This window comes from Cheilinus undulatus, linkage group 1 (genome assembly GCF_018320785.1).
Source record: "Cheilinus undulatus linkage group 1, ASM1832078v1, whole genome shotgun sequence".
In the NCBI taxonomy this organism is placed as follows: domain Eukaryota; kingdom Metazoa; phylum Chordata; class Actinopteri; order Labriformes; family Labridae; genus Cheilinus; species Cheilinus undulatus.
Genome location: NC_054865.1, coordinates 1,426,736 through 1,445,622, shown reverse-complemented (window position 1 = coordinate 1,445,622; position 18,887 = coordinate 1,426,736). Strand labels below are relative to the sequence as shown.

Below are 18,887 nucleotides of genomic sequence, written 5' to 3'. Positions count from 1 at the left end.
GAGCAGTGGCGTCTACCATCGACCACTAGGTGGAGCTACAGCAGCAGGCGTTAAACTTTAACCCCTCCACAGCACAGAGACGCTGTTTGAATCAGAGCCGTCGCAGTCAGGACTGAGCTTCAGTCAGGTTTGTCTACAGTCGAGGAGAATCCTTCCAACACCTCCAACAGGAAAGTCCATAAAAGTACGGACAGTTTGATGTATCAACCGTGTATTTGGGTCAATAGTCCTGCTGTTTGGGAAGAAGTTCTTCACCATTTAATCACAGGTGAGTGCTAATTAGCTTAAATTATCTGGTTCACCTTAGCTAACAGTACTCTGAGGATCACTGTCAGCTGCCAGTCAGTGTTCTGGTGCTGTAATGCTAGAGTCATATTTGATATGATATTATATATTCGATATCAGGATGAGGGGAAGTCTGCTCACTGCATCAGGTCAGGCATCAGGATCCACCGCCACCTCCGTTTGAGAAATGAGGACCTAAATTTAAAAAAGTTTAACCACTGAAACTGAAAACGCTTTGGTTTGGACCCTACATAAAAAACGTGGATGAAATAACCCAGAAAGGATAAAAAGCACATCATACAGAAGGACATGCATACATTTTACATGACTGTGTTTTCTGAGACAGCGTGGACATGTGCTCGTTTTTGTTTCATCATCATCTGGAGAAAACCAGCTTTATAGGGACAGAAAGATGTGAATAAGTTCATACTTTGAGAAAAAGACAAGAACAAACTTGAACGGTCCCTCTCCTCTTTAGTCCACAGGACGGTCCATGGTTCCCAAGAAGAACTTCAAATGTGATTCCTCTGACCACAGAACAGTTTTCCATTTAGCCTGAGTCAACTTTAAATGAGAGGACCCAATCTGGATATGTGGACAACTTTTTTCCCTAATATATTTTTGGGCCTTTTATGCTTTAATTTAGAGAATGGACTGAAACAGGGATGACAGAGTGGGGGTGAGCCACACGGGAAAGGAACAACAGGCTGGACTTTAACCCAGGTCGGACTTGAACCCGGGCCAGACTTGAACCCAGGCTGGACTTGTGCGTGGGGCGTGACCTCACTGCTCGGCCATCTGTATTTGTGGGTTACACGTCAGGAATCATGAAAGAAAACCCAGTCACATGTATGAATGTGCTGCACTCCACTCAGCTGTTGTCAGCATTGAAGACTGAAGCCATTTTTTTTTTTTAACCTACAGAGAAAGTGGCACGTCCTCCAGCATTCATCCTCTATCCACTCCTCTCTGGGTTTTCTTTCTCTGATGGCGTTTTGCAGGAGTAGAGCCTGGGCCCGTCTTCTCATCCGTCTGTGGATCCAGTCAAACATCCGGTTAATTAAAGCCGTCTCATACATGCAGGTGACCGCTGAGACGGTTAACTTCTCTGTAGTGTGCAGCAGTGGCTGGCCTTTCTTCCTCATGGCGGATGAATCCATGAGTGTTTGATGAGGCTATGAAAAGATCGACTTCAACATTTTTTAACAGGAATTTTATAAAATACAGTCTCATTTCCAGGATTGAAAGCATTGGAAAAAAGTGAGGTTTAACAAAAACTTCAGGTCTTCAGTCTTCTTTGAGAAGAGCGAGCTCTGTCAAAAACATTTTAGTACCAAACATACTCATGTATTTGAGGAATTTAGACGGATTGCAGGAGTTTGTCTTAAACTTCTGATAATAAAAAACAAAATTCCCAATATTAGTGTCAAGGATTTCTATAATTGTTTCCATGAAATCAAACAGGAAACACTATCATTTTATTTTTAAAGGGAATTTCTCTGAGTTTAAAAACCAGGCATCCTAAAGATGCAGATTTGAGCCTCCTACTGACAAAATGTTCAGTGGTTGGATGTTTTAATGTTGAGTACGTAAAGTAGAACTCACAAAGATGAAGAAGTTAAAGATGAACATGAGGTACTTCATACAGCTGAGGCAGTCCCCCTCCATGGCTGAGCCCCCAGCTGAAACCTTGCCCTGTCCCTGAGGACAAACACAATAAAACAGTCAGAGAAGGTTCATACAGACGGAAACATCCTAAAAAACACTAATAAAGCTGCTTAGTCAATGATAAAAATACGGTTAGCTGCAAGATAAAGACCCCTCACTCAGAGCTTTAGCCCACTGGTAGCCCATCATTCTCAGGATTGGCAGATAAAAATAAATGCTTTTAGTCACTATGACTGATCTTCAGTGTGTGCTGTAGTCTCATCATACCGGCTCATTGATTAGTCAACCAATCAGGAGTTAGACTGAACTGAAGTCAAGGCGAGTTGTGATGTGTCGTTGACAAACTGGTTCTAAACCCTGGAAGAGAGAGAACATTTCCTCTTTATTTGTCATTTTGTTGTGTGAAGATAAAAAAAGCCTAAATGGTTCTGTTGTTGGAGTCGTCTGGACGCTGAAAGATTTGCTCTCTTTACTGAAGCGTATAATCCAGATCTGCGAAAAGAGCCACGGTTCCCTCTGAGAGGCTGGACAGATGGAAATACAGCCGTGCTTTAGTTTACTAGCAGAACACAACAGATCAGGTCAGCTGGTCTTTAATGGTGCAAACACCACCACCCGGTCCTGATGGAGACAGCCAGACCAGCTCTGTACTGGCCTGAGGTGTGGCCTCTGCGTTGAGGAGCATTCAGGATTACAGGTCGGTATGAGAATGCTGGAGCAGATCTGGATCATGAATTAAATAAACAGGGAGTAAATGTTAATGATTACTGCAGCCTGGAGCTCCAACACGCCCCCCCACGCTGCTCGCTGACACGCCGTCAGAGACCGTTCGGTTAGCGAGGCCGTGACTCTGACGGTCTGTCTCTGTGACGATCAGCTGATGGCGGCGTGTCGGTGTATGAGCGTGGCTGAGGGGACCAGCGGGGGTGTGAAGAGGACCAACTGTGCTCTCTATGGTCCTGATGGTGTTTACCAGCTAAAGGAACATTCAGCCACCTGTCACATGGAGTGCCTTCATCATCATCATCATCGTTCTCTCGTTCTGGCTCTGAGTCAGAACTTTCTGTTTCCTGTTTCTGCTCAGTTTAACAAAAACATGCAGTGGTCATTCTTGATTCTTCAGAGTATTGTTGGGGATTTTTCCCTTTATTGTGACTGGACAGCTGCAGAAAGACTGGAAACAGAGGGGGGACATGCACCAAACAGTACCAAGACTAGGGGTCAGTCCTGGGACCAGTGTGTTAAGGGCTCTAGACTCTTAAATGATGCACCAGCTGAGCTAAACCCCCACCCCATTAGTCTGGGTTTTGATCATAATTTAATTTATTGGTTTCTGTTCTGGATTAGAGATGAACATTAGAGCTCTGTTACCTAAGAAAAAAAACACGTTAAATCTACCACCTGACATGTACCACCTTAAATCTACCACCTTAAATATACCACCTTAAATCTACCATCTTAAATATACCACCTTAAATATACCACTTTAAATCTACCACCTTAAATCTACCACCTTAAATACACCACTTTAAAAAAACACGTTAAATCTAACACCTTCAATATACCATCTTAAAGAAAAACACGTTAAATCCACCACCTCTCTGCAGTCTGCTGTTCGTCACTTCAGCCTCCCTCTCTGCTGTTTGCTGTTCGTCACTTTAGCCGCCCTCTCTGCTGTTTGCTGTTCGTCACTTCAGCCGCCCTTTTTGCTGTTCGCTGTTCGTCACTTCAGCCTCCCTCTCTGCTGTTCACTGTTCGTCACTTCAGCCTCCCTCTCTGCTGTTTGCTGTTCGTCACTTCAGCCGCCCTCTCTGCTGTTTGCTGTTCGTCACTTCAGCCGCCCTTTTTGCTGTTCGCTGTTCGTCACTTCAGCCTCCCTCTCTGCTGTTCGTCACTTCAACCGCCCTCTCTGCTGTCTGCTGTTCGCTGTTCGTCACTTCAACCGCCCTCTCTGCTGTTTGCTGTTCGTCACTTCAGCCTCCCTCTCTGCTGTTCGCTGTTCGTCACTTCAGCCTCCCTCTCTGCAGTCTGCTGTTCGTCACTTTAGCCACCCTCTCTGCTGTTCGCTGTTCGTCACTTCAGCCGCCCTTTTTGCTGTTCGCTGTTCGTCACTTCAGCCTCCCTCTCTGCTGTTTGCTGTTCGTCACTTCAGCCGCCCTCTCTGCTGTTTGCTGTTCGTCACTTCAGCCGCCCTCTCTGCTGTTTGCTGTTCGTCACTTCAGCCGCCCTCTCTGCTGTCTGCTGTTCGCTGTTCGTCACTTCAGCCTCCCTCTCTGCTGTTCGCTGTTCGTCACTTCAGCCTCCCTCTCTGCTGTTCGTCACTTCAACCGCCCTCTCTGCTGTTCGCTGTTCGTCACTTCAGCCTCCCTCTCTGCTGTTCGCTGTTCGTCACTTCAGCCTCCCTCTCTGCTGTTCGCTGTTCGTCACTTCAGCCGCCCTTTCTGCAGTCTGCTGTTCGTCACTTTAGCCGCCCTCTCTGCTGTTCGCTGTTCGTCACTTCAGCCTCCCTCTCTGCTGTTTGCTGTTCGTCACTTCAGCCGCCCTCTCTGCTGTTTGCTGTTCGTCACTTCAGCCGCCCTTTTTGCTGTTCGCTGTTCGTCACTTCAGCCTCCCTCTCTGCTGTTCGTCACTTCAACCGCCCTCTCTGCTGTCTGCTGTTCGCTGTTCGTCACTTCAACCGCCCTCTCTGCTGTTTGCTGTTCGTCACTTCAGCCTCCCTCTCTGCTGTTCGCTGTTCGTCACTTCAGCCTCCCTCTCTGCAGTCTGCTGTTCGTCACTTTAGCCACCCTCTCTGCTGTTCGCTGTTCGTCACTTCAGCCTCCCTCTCTGCTGTTCGTCACTTCAACCGCCCTCTCTGCTGTTTGCTGTTCGTCACTTCAGCCTCCTTCTCTGCTGTTCGTCACTTCAGCCGCCCTCTCTGCTGTTTGCTGTTCGTCACTTCAGCCTCCCTCTCTGCTGTTCGTCACTTCAACCGCCCTCTCTGCTGTTTGCTGTTCGTCACTTCAGCCTCCTTCTCTGCTGTTCGTCACTTCAACCGCCCTCTCTGCTGTTTGCTGTTCGTCACTTCAGCCTCCCTCTCTGCTGTTTGCTGTTCGTCACTTCAGCCGCCCTCTCTGCAGTCTGCTGTTCGTCACTTTAGCCGCCCTCTCTGCTGTTCGCTGTTCGTCACTTCAGCCTCCCTCTCTGCTGTTTGCTGTTCGTCACTTCAGCCGCCCTCTCTGCTGTTTGCTGTTCGTCACTTCAACCGCCCTCTCTGCTGTTTGCTGTTCGTCACTTCAGCCTCCTTCTCTGCTGTTCGTCACTTCAACCGCCCTCTCTGCTGTTCGTTGTTCGTCACTTCAGCCTCCCTCTCTGCTGTTTGCTGTTCGTCACTTCAGCCTCCCTCTCTGCTGTTTGCTGTTCGTCACTTCAACCGCCCTCTCTGCTGTTTGCTGTTCGTCACTTCAGCCTCCTTCTCTGCTGTTCGTCACTTCAGCCGCCCTCTCTGCTGTTTGCTGTTCGTCACTTCAGCCGCCCTCTCTGCTGTCTGCTGTTCGCTGTTCGTCACTTCAGCCTCCCTCTCTGCTGTTTGCTGTTCGTCACTTCAACCGCCCTCTCTGCTGTTCGTTGTTCGTCACTTCAGCCTCCCTCTCTGCTGTTTGCTGTTCGTCACTTCAACCGCCCTCTCTGCTGTTCGTTGTTCGTCACTTCAGCCTCCCTCTCTGCTGTTTGCTGTTCGTCACTTCAGCCTCCCTCTCTGCTGTTCGTCACTTCAACCGCCCTCTCTGCTGTTTGCTGTTCGTCACTTCAACCGCCCTCTCTGCTGTTCGCTGTTCGTCACTTCAGCCTCCCTCTCTGCTGTTCGTCACTTCAGCCTCCCTCTTTGCTGTTCGCTGTTCGTCACTTCAGCCTCCCTCTCTGCTGTTCGCTGTTAGTCACTTCAGCCTCCCTCTCTGCTGTTCGCTGTTCGTCACTTCAGCCTCCCTCTCTGCTGTCTGCTGTTTACCGTTCACTGTTGTTGTTGTTTTTATGTTAACTCGCGGAGTAATGCACACAGATTTTATGTACCTGTACTGTCCTGTACCTGTGCAAATGTTATCTAACATTTATTCTTCTATCTAATTCTGTTCTGTTTTATCCTATTACTCCTGCTGTGCAGTGCCCTCTGGTGGCTGAAATAACAGGAGATAAGACATCAGCTTAATGCATCTATCTATAATCAGACAGAAGAATGTTTGATAAAAGATTGTTTCTCTGATCTATTCTTCTTTTACTGTTGTCTTTACTTTTTCCGTACGTGTTCTTTGTCTTTTGGGTGTGAGTAGGATGTTTTTAATATTTGTCTTTTTAAGAAGGGGGTAGTTCTAGTCTTCTTCCAGCACTGAGTAAAGGAAACCAGCAGCTGTGTTGTTGTTAATGTGCTAACGGCTCATTTCTGCCCCCTCAGTTTAAGCTTTTAGTTTAATGAAGAAAAACGACGACCCTCCACTCTGCCTCTTCAATTAAACGGAGCTTTGTGACAGCAGTGCACTCTGGGTAATTGCTGCCTCTTTGGGAGAGGTCAGGGTTAATAAAATAAGTTTTTTGAAGCTCTCAGCATTATTAACACACATTTTTCAGTCCCTTCAGTCAGCATCAGCAGCTCCAAAATAAAGACCCAGATCCACCACCTGCTGCTGTCATTCCTCTGGGAGGGAGACCAGAAGATACGGTACACTGGGACATCACAATATATGAGGATGTAGTGACCTCTGACCTCCAAAACATCACAAGCACATTCCCAAGTCTACGAGTGTTTTCACATTAGACATGATTGTTGGTATCGTCTCTGAGTGTGACTGCTCTCTTCTTCTCTCTCGCTCTGGTCTGCTTCTACATCAGTGACATGGTTCTGTCTGCCTGTTTGTTTGTCTGTTTGTTTGTTTGTTTGTTTGTTTAGATCCCTCTTACCTTTTGCATAACAGCAGCTATTGTTCCTGGGTTCCACTCAGCTCTGATGTGACAACACAACACGTACAAACAGACAAACATCAAACTATCACACAGAGGTATCTTGATAACACAGTACAGTTACAAAAGCACAGCCAATCACTGAAACCCTAACGTAAACACAAAAACTTCAAAACATGTCTGTCTGCACATGTCTGCACGCTCATGAGTCATTCAGACAAACAAACCAAAAACAGGACAATAAAAGCTGTGTTACTGAATCTCCTAATACTGCTGTATGTACTCAGTTTCACCCAGTAGGTGGCGTTATTCATGTGTCCCCTCTCAGGTCGGCATTATGTGGACAACAGAGTCCATCCTGATTCTCTGGTCTCCCTCTTCCTCCTTCCTACTATAGCCTCCTGAGACCCTGCGTGCACAATAGAGGACATCACTGCATTTTGACTTTCCTACAACCCGGTAACAATTTCTGGTATTCAAACTTTAGAGGTATTTGTCCAGAATTTTCATAAAAGTTTAGAGTTATTTGCTTGGAATATCTGGAGAATTAATTTTGGATACTTTTATGGAAATTTAAGGAATTTATTTGTAAAATTTGGAGGATTTGATTGGAAATGTGTGGAGGGGATATTCTTTGAAATTTCCCCAAATTTTTATTGAACTTTTAGGGAATTTGCTTGGATTATGGATGGACCATGTTTGGATTTCTTCCTTGGAAATGTGGGTGGAATTTATTTGTAAATTTCTGTTAATTTGATTAGAAATTTTTGGGCAATTTTCTAGATTTTTTCAGGAATTTTCTTTATGTAAATTCATTTAAATCTTTAGGCCTTTTCAGAAAAGTTAACTGAAACATTTGGGGAATATTTGAAAAGATTTGGGGGAATTTTAAAATAATTTTTTTAATTTTACAGAAATTTTTGGTAATTTAAGGGATATTTTTTATTTTCTGGAATCTCTCGTTAGTTTAAAGGGAAGTTTTTTCCGGGATTTCCAGAACTGTTAGTCAAAATTTAGTTATAGCCAGGTATCAGGTCCATTATCAGAAAAAGGACTTTACTGTATGTCTCTGAATGACTGATACCATTTCTTACTGACTGAACAATCTCCTATCCACTGGCCAAAACACAGTCATAATGTACACACGATTTTAAAGTCTATTTTCTTTGAGTGTTACACTGTAAGGCAAGCCTGTTGCCCTCATTTGCAGACATAATGTTTTGGTAAAGACTTAATACTAGTCAGATCATCCGACTGATAAATAAGAAATGGGTGAAACTAAAAATGCATTCCAAATAAAAGCTCAGGTCTCAGGAAGATATATCTCCAAAATAACTGAGTACAGACAGAGGAGCTAATGTTAAAGTACCAGAACAGTATTTGTAGCTTGTTAATAAACCATCTCCCCTCATAAACACACAGTTTCTGATCCCTCAGGTATCAAGAATTAGAGCAGCACTGATGATCAAAGTTTAAATAACCCCACTAACACTCCCATAATGTCAGCATTAATCTCCTGTTTGACCATGAAAACAGTCCAGAGTTTGTCCATCAGCTGACCGCTCCTCCTGTATAAACTCAATCAGCAGACAGGTGAACTAGACCGCCGTTAAACTGGACCAAACAAATAATGGTATCTGTTAATGCCACATTATTAGCATTGGTTGGTGTTTGTCAGCAGAGCTGATATCAGTCAGATAACTGATGTTACACATGCCTACTGAAAACATGATTCCTCTGGCCTCGGCTACCGCTGGTACGGTACGGTAAAAGAATCTGCTATCTGTCCAAACATCACGATAAGATTCCTGGGTGTTTCTTTCTCTCTGCTTCTCAGCAGATACTGAGGACAAACATGTCAGAGAGGCTCTTTAAAACATTTAATTATTCAGATAATTAAGGTGACATAGCTCCTGACACCCTGAAACCCTCCTGTCTCCTCTCTTTCTCTCTTTTCTGTTCAACATTCACAGCTGAGCGCTGGCTAAATACCTCCACCCTCTCTGTGCTCTCCATCCTCCTGCTTTTGTTCCATTTCCATCTCAAAGTGGTTTAAAAAGCAAACCGTGAGAACAAAAAACACACCTCTGCTCTCCTGGTTCACTCGTGAAGCTCCGAGGTAGGAACAGGTGTAGGTGGATATAATGAGTTCTATGAAAACACTGAAATCCACAACATACAGGAGTTCTCCTCTGCCTGATCCAACTAACCAGACTAAGATCATCTGGTTTATAACTGGGATATACAGGTTTAAGTCTGTGCACCCTTCCTGATTCCTTATTTCTGTATATCTGTCACACTTAAATGTTCATATCATCAACCTGGTTTAAAATCAGACAAAGATAACCTGAGTAAACACTAAACTCCATTTCTAAATGAGGATTTCATGTATTAAGGAATAAGCCATCATAAAGTTCAACAACAGATGAGAAACAGTCTCTGACATCTATCAGTCTGAAAGGGTTACAGAGACATTTCCAAGGCTTTGGGACTCCAGCAAACCATGCTGAGAGCCATTACCCACAAATGGAGAAAACTGTGAACAGTGGTGAACCTTCCCAGGAGTGGCCAGCCTACCAACATGACTCCAAGAGAACATGGACGATTCATCCAGGAGGTCCCAGAAGAACCCAGAGCAACATCTAAAGCCCTGCAGGCCTCACTGACTCAGTTAAGGTCAGAGGTCATGATTCAACAATAAGAAAGAGACTGCCCAAAGACTTCTGGGAAAATATTCTGAGGACTGACCAGACAGAAGAGGAACTTTCTGGAAGGTGTGTGTCCCGTTCCATCTGGAGTCAAACTAACACAGGAGAACATCAGACCAACAGTCAGACATGGTGGTGGGAGTGTGATGGTCTGGACCAGGACCTGGACCACTAGAACCATGAATTCTGCTCTCTAGCAGAAAATCCAGAAGGAGAATGTCCAACCATCTGTTCATGACCTCAAGATCAAGACTGCTTGGGTTCTGGAGCAGGACCATGATCCCAAAAACACCAGCAAGTCCACCTCTGAGTGGACTAAAGACTAAATGAAGGTTCTGGAGTGGTCTAGTCAAAGTCTGGGCTTAGATCTGACTGAGATGCTGTGGTATGACCTTAAACAAGCCGTTCATGCTGGAAAACCCTCCAATGAGGCTGAATTAGAACTATTATGTAAAGAAGAATGGGACAACATTCCTCCACAGTGATGAGAAAGACTCACTGACAGTTATCTTAAACGCTTGCTTCAGTTGTTGCTGCCAAGGATGGAACCACCAGGTTAGGGTTAGGGGGTAATGACATAGGACCAGGTAGGTTTGGATGGATTTACCCTTAATTAATGAAACCATCGTTTAAACTCTGACTTTGATATTTACTCAGGTTATCTTTGAGAGATTATCTCTGGATGATCAAAATCTATGTTCATGTTTTCTTGCCAATCTTGGCCCCTATCCTGAGGCCTCTGGCATTTTCCACCTTAATCTAATGATAACACCAGTGATCATGAGTTCTCACCCTGCCTATACATACATGAGACTTTTTGATCCCCAATGTTGTTGTTCAATTTAAAGAGAGCCCTCTCTTTCTGGTTGAAATATGACTGAAGGTCTGCTGGTCTTTCAGGTTTTGATTATTTTTAATACCACAGATCATGAAGTACCAAAGATCATTTTAAACTTTTGGTTTCAAGCAGAATATTGAAGCTAAAACCTCTGAAATCAATAAGCTCAGAGATCTGAAGCCTACCTCCATAGTTTGCCTCTCTGTGTAGAATATTTTGGTGTATTTCTCTATATTTAGATGAAGGGCTGTTGTGTTTGAGGGTTTTTGCAGCTCTGTCTGTTGGACAGCATCCACACAGACTCCACCTCTCATCTATTTCAGTCTGGTTTGATCCTGTTTGTATGCTGGCAGCAGTTTGATCTTCAATTCAGGTCACTTCATTGTTCAATCCTAACCTCGTTTTAGCACCGACAACCATATGACCTGATTTTAACCACAGTACGCCTGTGAAACGATTGATTACTACATAATCGATGTGATCGAGGCTGTGTGTTTCTCCTGTTAACTGTTCAGAAACATGACACTTCTGAATCGACCCTAAACTTTACCTCCAACATAAACGACAAACCGCGGAGGCCTACAAATAAGGAAATGTGTTTGATGTTAGTTTTATGAAGCTGAAGAAGAGCTTCTCAGGACCATCCACGTTCAGAATTAAAAGTTTGAAGACATTTGTCCTTACATCCCTTCACTGACAGCATCAGCGGTCTCCTGTTATTCAATAATCCACGCTGACCCGGTACAGACAGGGTTTATGTACCGACCTTCTACCACCACAGAGAGAAGTCCTGAGCCTCGATAGGAAACGACTGATCTGGAAATGACCGGACGGATCATAAAGGTTCAAATGAAGTGACTGCAAACCTGTAAAAAGCAGTGAAGAGATCTGCGTGGATTAATGTGGATCAGCTGAAGCAGCGATTTGACCAGAGCTGGACCACATTTATCCATTAAAGACAAGCAGAGAACCAGACTGGAAAGAGGTTTTTTTTTTTCTCTTCTCCTTCAGCTTCAGCGAGACTTTAATCTACCCAACAGCAGTACCTGAATGTCCCGCTCATGTTAGTTTAGCTCCTGCAGCTACACACGCCTACTGTGTCTACGCCTTCTTCCTCTGATTGGCCCATAATAAACACGACAGACACAACGTTCATCCAATCACACACGTGCAGACTGAAGATAAAAATGTGACAACACAGTCAAGAAACTGCAGGAAGTTTAAGTTACTGCATGAAAATAAAGCTTTCTTTGAGATTAGCAGGGCTAACATGAACAGACTCTGGGGGCCAAAGCTGATCTTTATTTACAGCCCTGTAGAGCAGGGGTTCTCAACGTTAGGGTCAGGACCCCATCAGGAGTCGCAAGACAATGAGAGGGGGGTCTCCAGATGCCTTAAAAAACACTAAGAATATTTTTGAACTACACTGATGCCACATTACACCAATTTTGCCCATTTTAATACATTTTTGGAACTTAAAACTCATTTTGCCTATTGTTGGCTCTGTTGACACATTATTGCCACTATTAACCCCTTTAAACACTTTTTAAGCCACATTTCATAATTTGGTATGCCCATTTTTGCCAGTTTCTCGTTAATTCTTTTTCGCCAGTTTATATCATTTTTCATCCCATTTTCCACCTAAAACCTTTTCAGCCACTTTTCAATCCCCTTTTAGCACTTAATATGCCTCTATTTGCCAGTTTAACCCATTTTTGCCATTTATTGGTTATTTTTTGGTCACTTTAGCTAATTTTGGCATTTCTAACCCATTTCTGCTACTTTTAAAATCTAACTTCACCACCTTTCACCATTTGTTGCTATTATTATCCCATTTTAGCTATTTTAAAAATATTTGAAATCTGTTTTCAACAAAAAGATTTACATTTTTAAGAGGGCTACTTACTACACAAATGAATTGAAATGTGTTTCTTTGATAAGAGTGGTTATTATTCAGGTTACATGTAAAATACCACAGCTTAACTTTACAATGGACCATGATTTTGCTGACCCCCAGTTTGGCTGGGTGCCAGAAAGCTCTCCCATTTTCCCCCTAATGGACGGCCTTGTCTCCACATGCCTATTCTATAATGTCCATGGCTGTTCAACCACCCTCAGGTACAGTGAGGGCCCCCCGTCTCTGGCACCTTTATTTTGGGGGTTGCTTGCTGAAAAGGTTGAGAACCCCTGCTGTTAAGTGTTCACAGCCCTAGCCTCTCCCCCAACCTCTCCTCAGAAAGCTCTAATTTACCACATCAGTCCATCACACAGGTAACGTGTTAGCTAGAGACACAGCAGGGTTTAAGGACGCCATGGTTGCTCAAGAAACCAGCGTGCAGACTAATGTCAGATCATCATGATCTCTGTGTTTAGACCTAACACAACAGGAAAACTAGACTACAGCCTCTCTGATAAATATAGAAAAGGAAACAGCTACATCTGTAGGATCTTATGGTCTCAGATGATTTAAAAGCCTTCATTTTGGATAAACTCCTTTTTTCAACTTTTAATACTTTTAAGAGCCTGCAGAAACCCTGATCCCAAACACTGCGTGTGTGGCTGCAGGGATAGAGGTGAGATCTGTCCTCTCTCTCCTGGATATATGGACCAGGCACAGAGGGACTGTGGAAACTGCAGGAGCCAGATCGATTAGCTGACAGTCGGCAGCCCTTCGAGGTAATCGGAGGGACAGACGTCTGCTGTTCAACAGAACCACGAGTTTACAACAGGAGTTGTTCTGGCACATTTAGGAGAGAGAGCAGGGTGGGCCCACAGTTACATTTCCTTTAAGAAAGTCGACGCTCCACTTCCTCTGGTCTTCGTCTTTTAAATACCGGGTTAATAAAGTCCATTCCTCCCTTCTTTTTTTTTAAACTTTATTTTTAAGTACAGAGTTTTAAAATTTTATAAGGAACATAACATATAAACCAGATTGTACAGAACATTCAGGTCACCAAGGGAGATAAAGTAAGGTGTATCTAAGACGGACAAAAAAACAAACAAACAATAATATTGCTCTGTGTAGCATAGGGTTACAGCAATCCATGGATGGAAGACAATGTACAAATAAATAAGTAAATGAATAAAGGAAAAGTGTGTATGTGTGTGTGCATGTGTTGTGAGCCGGCCAGGCCTGAGTGGGAGTCTCTCCAGTGAAAGTCCATCCAATCCACTTTAGGGAATGGGGAAGTTGTCTTTTCGGACAGGACCATAAGGCACAAATATGATAGAGGAACGAAAATTGTTGAAAGGTTTGTGAGCAATGGTATCAAAAAGGGAGTTCCCAGTGCCAGAGTGACTTATCGCCAGTCTTAAAACACTAGTTGGCATTAAACATCAGTCATAGCATAGAGAGTAGATGCATGAAAAACAAAAAAGGCCTTATTCTGTACCATTTTCTCATTTACATATGATAACCACTTCGACCAATACTTCTGAGCTTTATGACCATAGAATCTTAGGGAGAAGGTCAGCATTTCCATTTCGTATATTTCTTTTACAGTGGCTGTCCACTCTCTCGCTGTCGGTGGTTCCCTCTTAAGCCATTTCCTTGTTATTGATTTCTTGCTGGCTATCAGTAGTATTTTCAGAAGGTACTTGTCCTGGGGATTGAGTTCAATTGGTAGATTGCACAAATATACAGTTTTCAAGTTATACTCAATTTCAAAACCAAGAGTTGATTTTATTTCTTGAAGTACTTCTAGCCAGTATGGTTGGATTACTGGGCAACCCCAAAAGATATGACAGTGGTCAGCCATCACATTATTACATTTTCTCCAACAGTATCCAGATTCAGTTCTGCTGCCTTGTAGCTATGTTCTTTTTGGGGTTATGAAAAACCTGATAGTATTTTTCCATGCAAATTGAACTGGTGGAGGAGTTTATTTGACATATGTTTAGCCACTCGTCCTCTGTCAGGGATATATTTGCTTCCTTTTCCCAATTGTGTTTAACATAGAATGTTGATAGTTTTTTGTAAGATTGTAGGCATAAATATATCCTCATTCCTCCCTTTTTAAGAGCTTAAGCGTTGAAGTCTTGGGGCTGTGGGAGGCTGAGTCACGCAGCTCTGTGGTAAAATGACGTGTCTCTCACCGAGGTGACTCGAGGACAAGGTGATGTAATGTCGAGTGCTGACTGAGCACCGGGGGAAAAGTCTGAAAATAGATTTAAAATTCATCGTTTAATTATTCAACAGAAACCTAAAGGCCAAGAGTCCTCACTACCAGAGCAGACGTCATGCTTCAGTCTGAGCTACAGGTCTGGATTATACAGGCGGTCAGTTTGGAGCTCTTAGAAACATTGCCCTGAGGAGGAGGAGGAGGAGGAGGCCTTCATCTCTGATGGAAACACTGGTTAAAATACTGAGAGCTGCTGATAACATTCATGACTCTTTAAATCCACTACAGTAAATTTAACTTTCAGCCTAAAGTAGTCGTCTCAGAGTTCTTCTAGTGTGACGGCTTTCAGCAGGTAGGATGGCGTCTAAACTGTCACCACAGAGAGCCTTACTCGCCTGCTTTCAGAACAGCGTAACTCTGGGTGGTTCTCCCACCAGACGTGCCTTCTGGCTTCACAGCACTAGTTAGAAAAACAAAGAAAGAAACGCGCATCAGAAAAGAGCTGCTGGATCCAAAACACTGGAGTAAATAGCAAAGACATTCGAACACCTGAAGCCCTCTTTTAGACGTTTATTCACAACAAGAGCCGGCATGCTGAGGAGGAGCAGGTCCACATGTTGGCTCCATAAGGAGAGGACTTTAAACTGAACAGAGTCCTCAACTTATAACAAGACAGTCAGGGACAAAGGTTTGAGTGCTGATCAGCAGACCTGGTCTCTGCTGGGACACGTTAGGGGGCTCAGAGGAGGGTTCAGGGGAGCCTGGGTGACTCACCACACACGTCCTGTACAACAGAAAAATAAAGACTCTCTCTGGGTTTACAAAATGTTGGAAATATCTGAGGCAATGCAAGAAACTAAAAATATAAAACATAGGAGGTAATATTTTAATGAATGTGGATATTTCAGAGCGAAATTCTGGCATATTCTGGCACCGTTTGAAGAAGACTCCGCGTATGCACAAAACCATTCAAAACCACTGAAACGCTGTAGTAGATGTACCAGACATGTAGGTGGCGCTGTAAGGCTGCCACAGAAATGCACCAGAAACAGAGGAGAAGATTATAGTGCAAGCTCACCCAGACGTTTCTCTAAACTAGAACTTTCTCCTAGCGGCCCTCCTGGTCTCCCTCCGTGGTGGATCTAAGAACACGTGGCATCTGCTGTTCTCTGTTTCCCAGGATCATGAGTGTGGTTGTACAGATTTGTTTACACTGGGATCTAGGATTTCAAAAAGCAAAATTTTCTGACTCCCAAAACACCTTTTCCCTGTGGATGAAACGCAGAAACGATACAACTTTTGCGGACACACCTGAACGCATCTCCGTGTGGACAGCCCCTAAATTTGCTCATTAGCACCTGATCTTTCAGTGTTTTTAAGAAGCAGCTTCAAAAACAGCATTAATGCTCTACAGACATCATCTGTGGATGTTTTACTTGGTTAATCCACGTCAGCGTCTCCCATAGTGACATAGAATAAGTCCATCACTGCTCCTTCACGTCCTTGTAAAGTCAAATCCAACCTGTGTGTCTAAAAACACTTGACATGTTGGAATAAGGTTGCTGTAAACGTGTGGAGATACTGAGATTTATGTGAGCCTGAGTTTTAATATCTAGACTGTTAGAGAGTTGTTCAGTTCTCTCCTGACGTGGTTTAATTTGAGCAGGGTAAAAATCTGACCCCCTGACACTACAATGATGTAAAATCACAGAGCAGGTCATCTCAGTACAGCTGATGTCACTGCCAACATGGAACATTAACAGCCAGCTACATGCTGTGTTTTTCTTTACAGGGAGGTAAATTTCCCAAAACTATCAGCCCATGTGGCCCACGGATCATTAAAAGTATCATAACAGAGAGATTTGTGCCAGAAAACAGTAAATTAACCCCTAACTTCTGTCTCTCTGCTCTGGCACAGAGCCACGCAACTGGGCTCTGCTCAGAAGTTTATTTATTTAGTCATTTATTTTTTTATTTTAGGGCACCATATTTCTCCTGAGTGGGCGTGGCTTCAGCTCATTCAACAGACACACCCACACCATCCTAGAGCAGACTTTACTGCCTCATTTTTCATGATTTTCAAGCTCAACTTTATAAACTTAGAAATGTTTTCCATGACTGAAATTTGGCCTGGTGGTTCATCACATAGTGGCCGGTCATACAACAAACCTAGAGTAAAGGTTTATTTTATCACTTTACAGGAACTTTAATGACTCACTTACCGTTTAAAACTCTCTGACAGCTCAGTGGCCAAGTCAGAAGTCATCAAACATTTACCTTTTTAACTGTTCACTTATTTTCCTTTAAGATCCAGAACTTCCTCTCCCTGTGGTTTAGTTCATGTTATAATCTCCAGTCTACCTAAAGTTCCTTATTTTATTTCAAAATAAAGCAGGTCTGTATATAAAACAACAGGAAGTCATGTACCCTTAGTCTAGGACAAAAAAGAGTTTTTTAAAAAAATATGGTGGAATTAGTTACAGAAATACTGAGATTAAGAACAATAATCCGTTCTTAAATTGTGATGAAGTTACTTGGAATCTCTGAAGTTTATAAGATAAGAGCACAGGAGAGCAAATGTAGAGTTAACACGGTGAGGGAAGGACAGAGAAGCATTGTGAAGTATCGTACCATATATACCTGTTTAATGACTCTTAGCTTCAGGTGACGGAGGAGAAACGACGACTCAGTCCTAAGACCCCGATCTGCCTCACATCAGCTGCAGAGGAGACACAGCGACAGGTGTGGAGGTTTCATCAGTCAGCAGCATTTCTCAACCATAACCACTAATACTGTATGTATGCACCATGTATGATGTTTTGGGCACAAATTACAGTGTGGCAAATTTACATGACAATAGATGAAAGCACAGCATTGGGCTGGCTGCTGATTTCTAATAACAGCATACTGTAAAGAAATGTGACAATAAAGCACTTACTGCTCTTATAATGGGATATGAATGAGGGCAGGATAATGCATTTTGACCTCAAGTTTCACTTTAAGCTCCACATTTAGTAGATAAAGTTCAGTGCTGGTCCAGTCTGGCTCAATTTGGTCCAGTCCAGTCTGGTTTGGCTCAGTCTGGTTCAGCTCAGTCTGGTTCAGCTCATTCTGGTTCATCCCAGTCTGGTTCAGCTCAGTCTGGTTCAACTCAGTTTGTCATAGTTGATTAAATAACAACAGAAAAGGATGAAAGCAGGGTGGCTCTCATGACATAACTAGGAAGAAAAGCTGTTCAAGAGGCTTAGCAAGCCTCTTAGCTCAGTCCTACAGTCCTCTAGTCGCTGGTCTCTCTTCATCTGTCTAGACCACTGATCATCAGCTGGTGGCCTGGGGGCCATATCAGGCCCCCCAAAGCTTCCTGTGTGGCCCCTGAAAGATCATTAAATTCAGAAAAGGAGGAAAAGAAGATGTTGTGGTTTTAGGAGATTCCTTTGGCTTTAAATTTCTGCAGCTGTTAAATCCACCCCAAAACAATTAATAATTTAAATAGTTTTAGAAAGACTTAACATGTGATCTGTTTTACAGAAATTTACTGTCATAATTAGTAGATTAAAAAAAAAAAAAAAAAAAAAAAAAAAAAAAGGGTTAATGTTGGCAGAAGTGCTGCAAAAATGGCCAGGTAAATTGGTGAAAAGGGGTTGAAGAGTAGCAAAAATGGGTGGTAAGTGGCAAAATGGGCTGTGGAGTGGCACAAAGGGATAAAAATTGGTTTAAAAAAAGTGGTGAAAAGGGGTCAAAATGTGGCAAAAATTGGTTAAAAAAAAGGAAAAAAGGGGCAAAAAGTATCAAAAATTGGTTACAAATGACAAAAAATAGTGCAAATACGTAATAAAACAGGTTAAAAAATGGCAAAACAGAAGAAAAGTGGCAGAAATGGATAAAAGAGTGGCCCAAAGGGTATAAAACAATATAGGTTAAGTGGTTAAAATTGGTAAAAAAAAATTGGTAAAAGTGGCAAAAAGTGTCTTAAATGGGATAAAAGTGGCAAAAATTGCTTTTAAAGTTGCAAAAAATGTTGAAAAAAATGGATAAGAGTGGCACCAAGGGGATAAAACTTGCAGGAAAAGTGGTTCCAAAGGGTTACAATCTTGCAAAAATTGGATCAAAGAGACAAAGAGGCAAAAAGTATCAAAAAAGAGTGAAAAGTGTCAAAAATGAGTTAATATTGGTGTTAAATCACAGTTGTGGAGGGCCCATTCTCTGGGATTTTCAGGGGCCCAGCCAACTCTGTTGTCAGCACTGTGGCCTGCTGCATTATAGATATAACAGGGATAGATCTCACTGGTAATAACTAAAAATGTCCTGCAGTTTGAAAGAAAATACAAATACTACTAC

General features: G+C 43.0%; 1 protein-coding gene across 5 annotated transcripts in view; it reads right to left on the bottom strand.

Moving 5' to 3' along the window:
- The window catches only part of LOC121522583 (tetraspanin-18-like), a 47,518-nt gene that overhangs the window by 12,211 nt on the left and 16,420 nt on the right, over nt 1–18,887 (bottom strand). For 2 of the 5 annotated variants that reach the window (XM_041807151.1, XM_041807479.1), the window contains exons 3-5: nt 17,190–17,268; nt 6,883–6,925; nt 1,891–1,986 (exon numbers count right to left, since the gene is read on the bottom strand). In XM_041807151.1, coding sequence (XP_041663085.1) covers nt 1,891–1,986; nt 6,883–6,891 — 105 coding nt within the window. In that variant the 5' untranslated portion in view covers nt 6,892–6,925; nt 17,190–17,268. Of the gene's footprint in view, nt 1–1,890; nt 1,987–2,220; nt 2,352–3,550; nt 3,657–6,882; nt 6,926–17,189; nt 17,269–18,887 lie in introns of those variants that run through there. The other 3 variants (XM_041807234.1, XM_041807404.1, XM_041807318.1) reach the window with 3 other exon arrangements.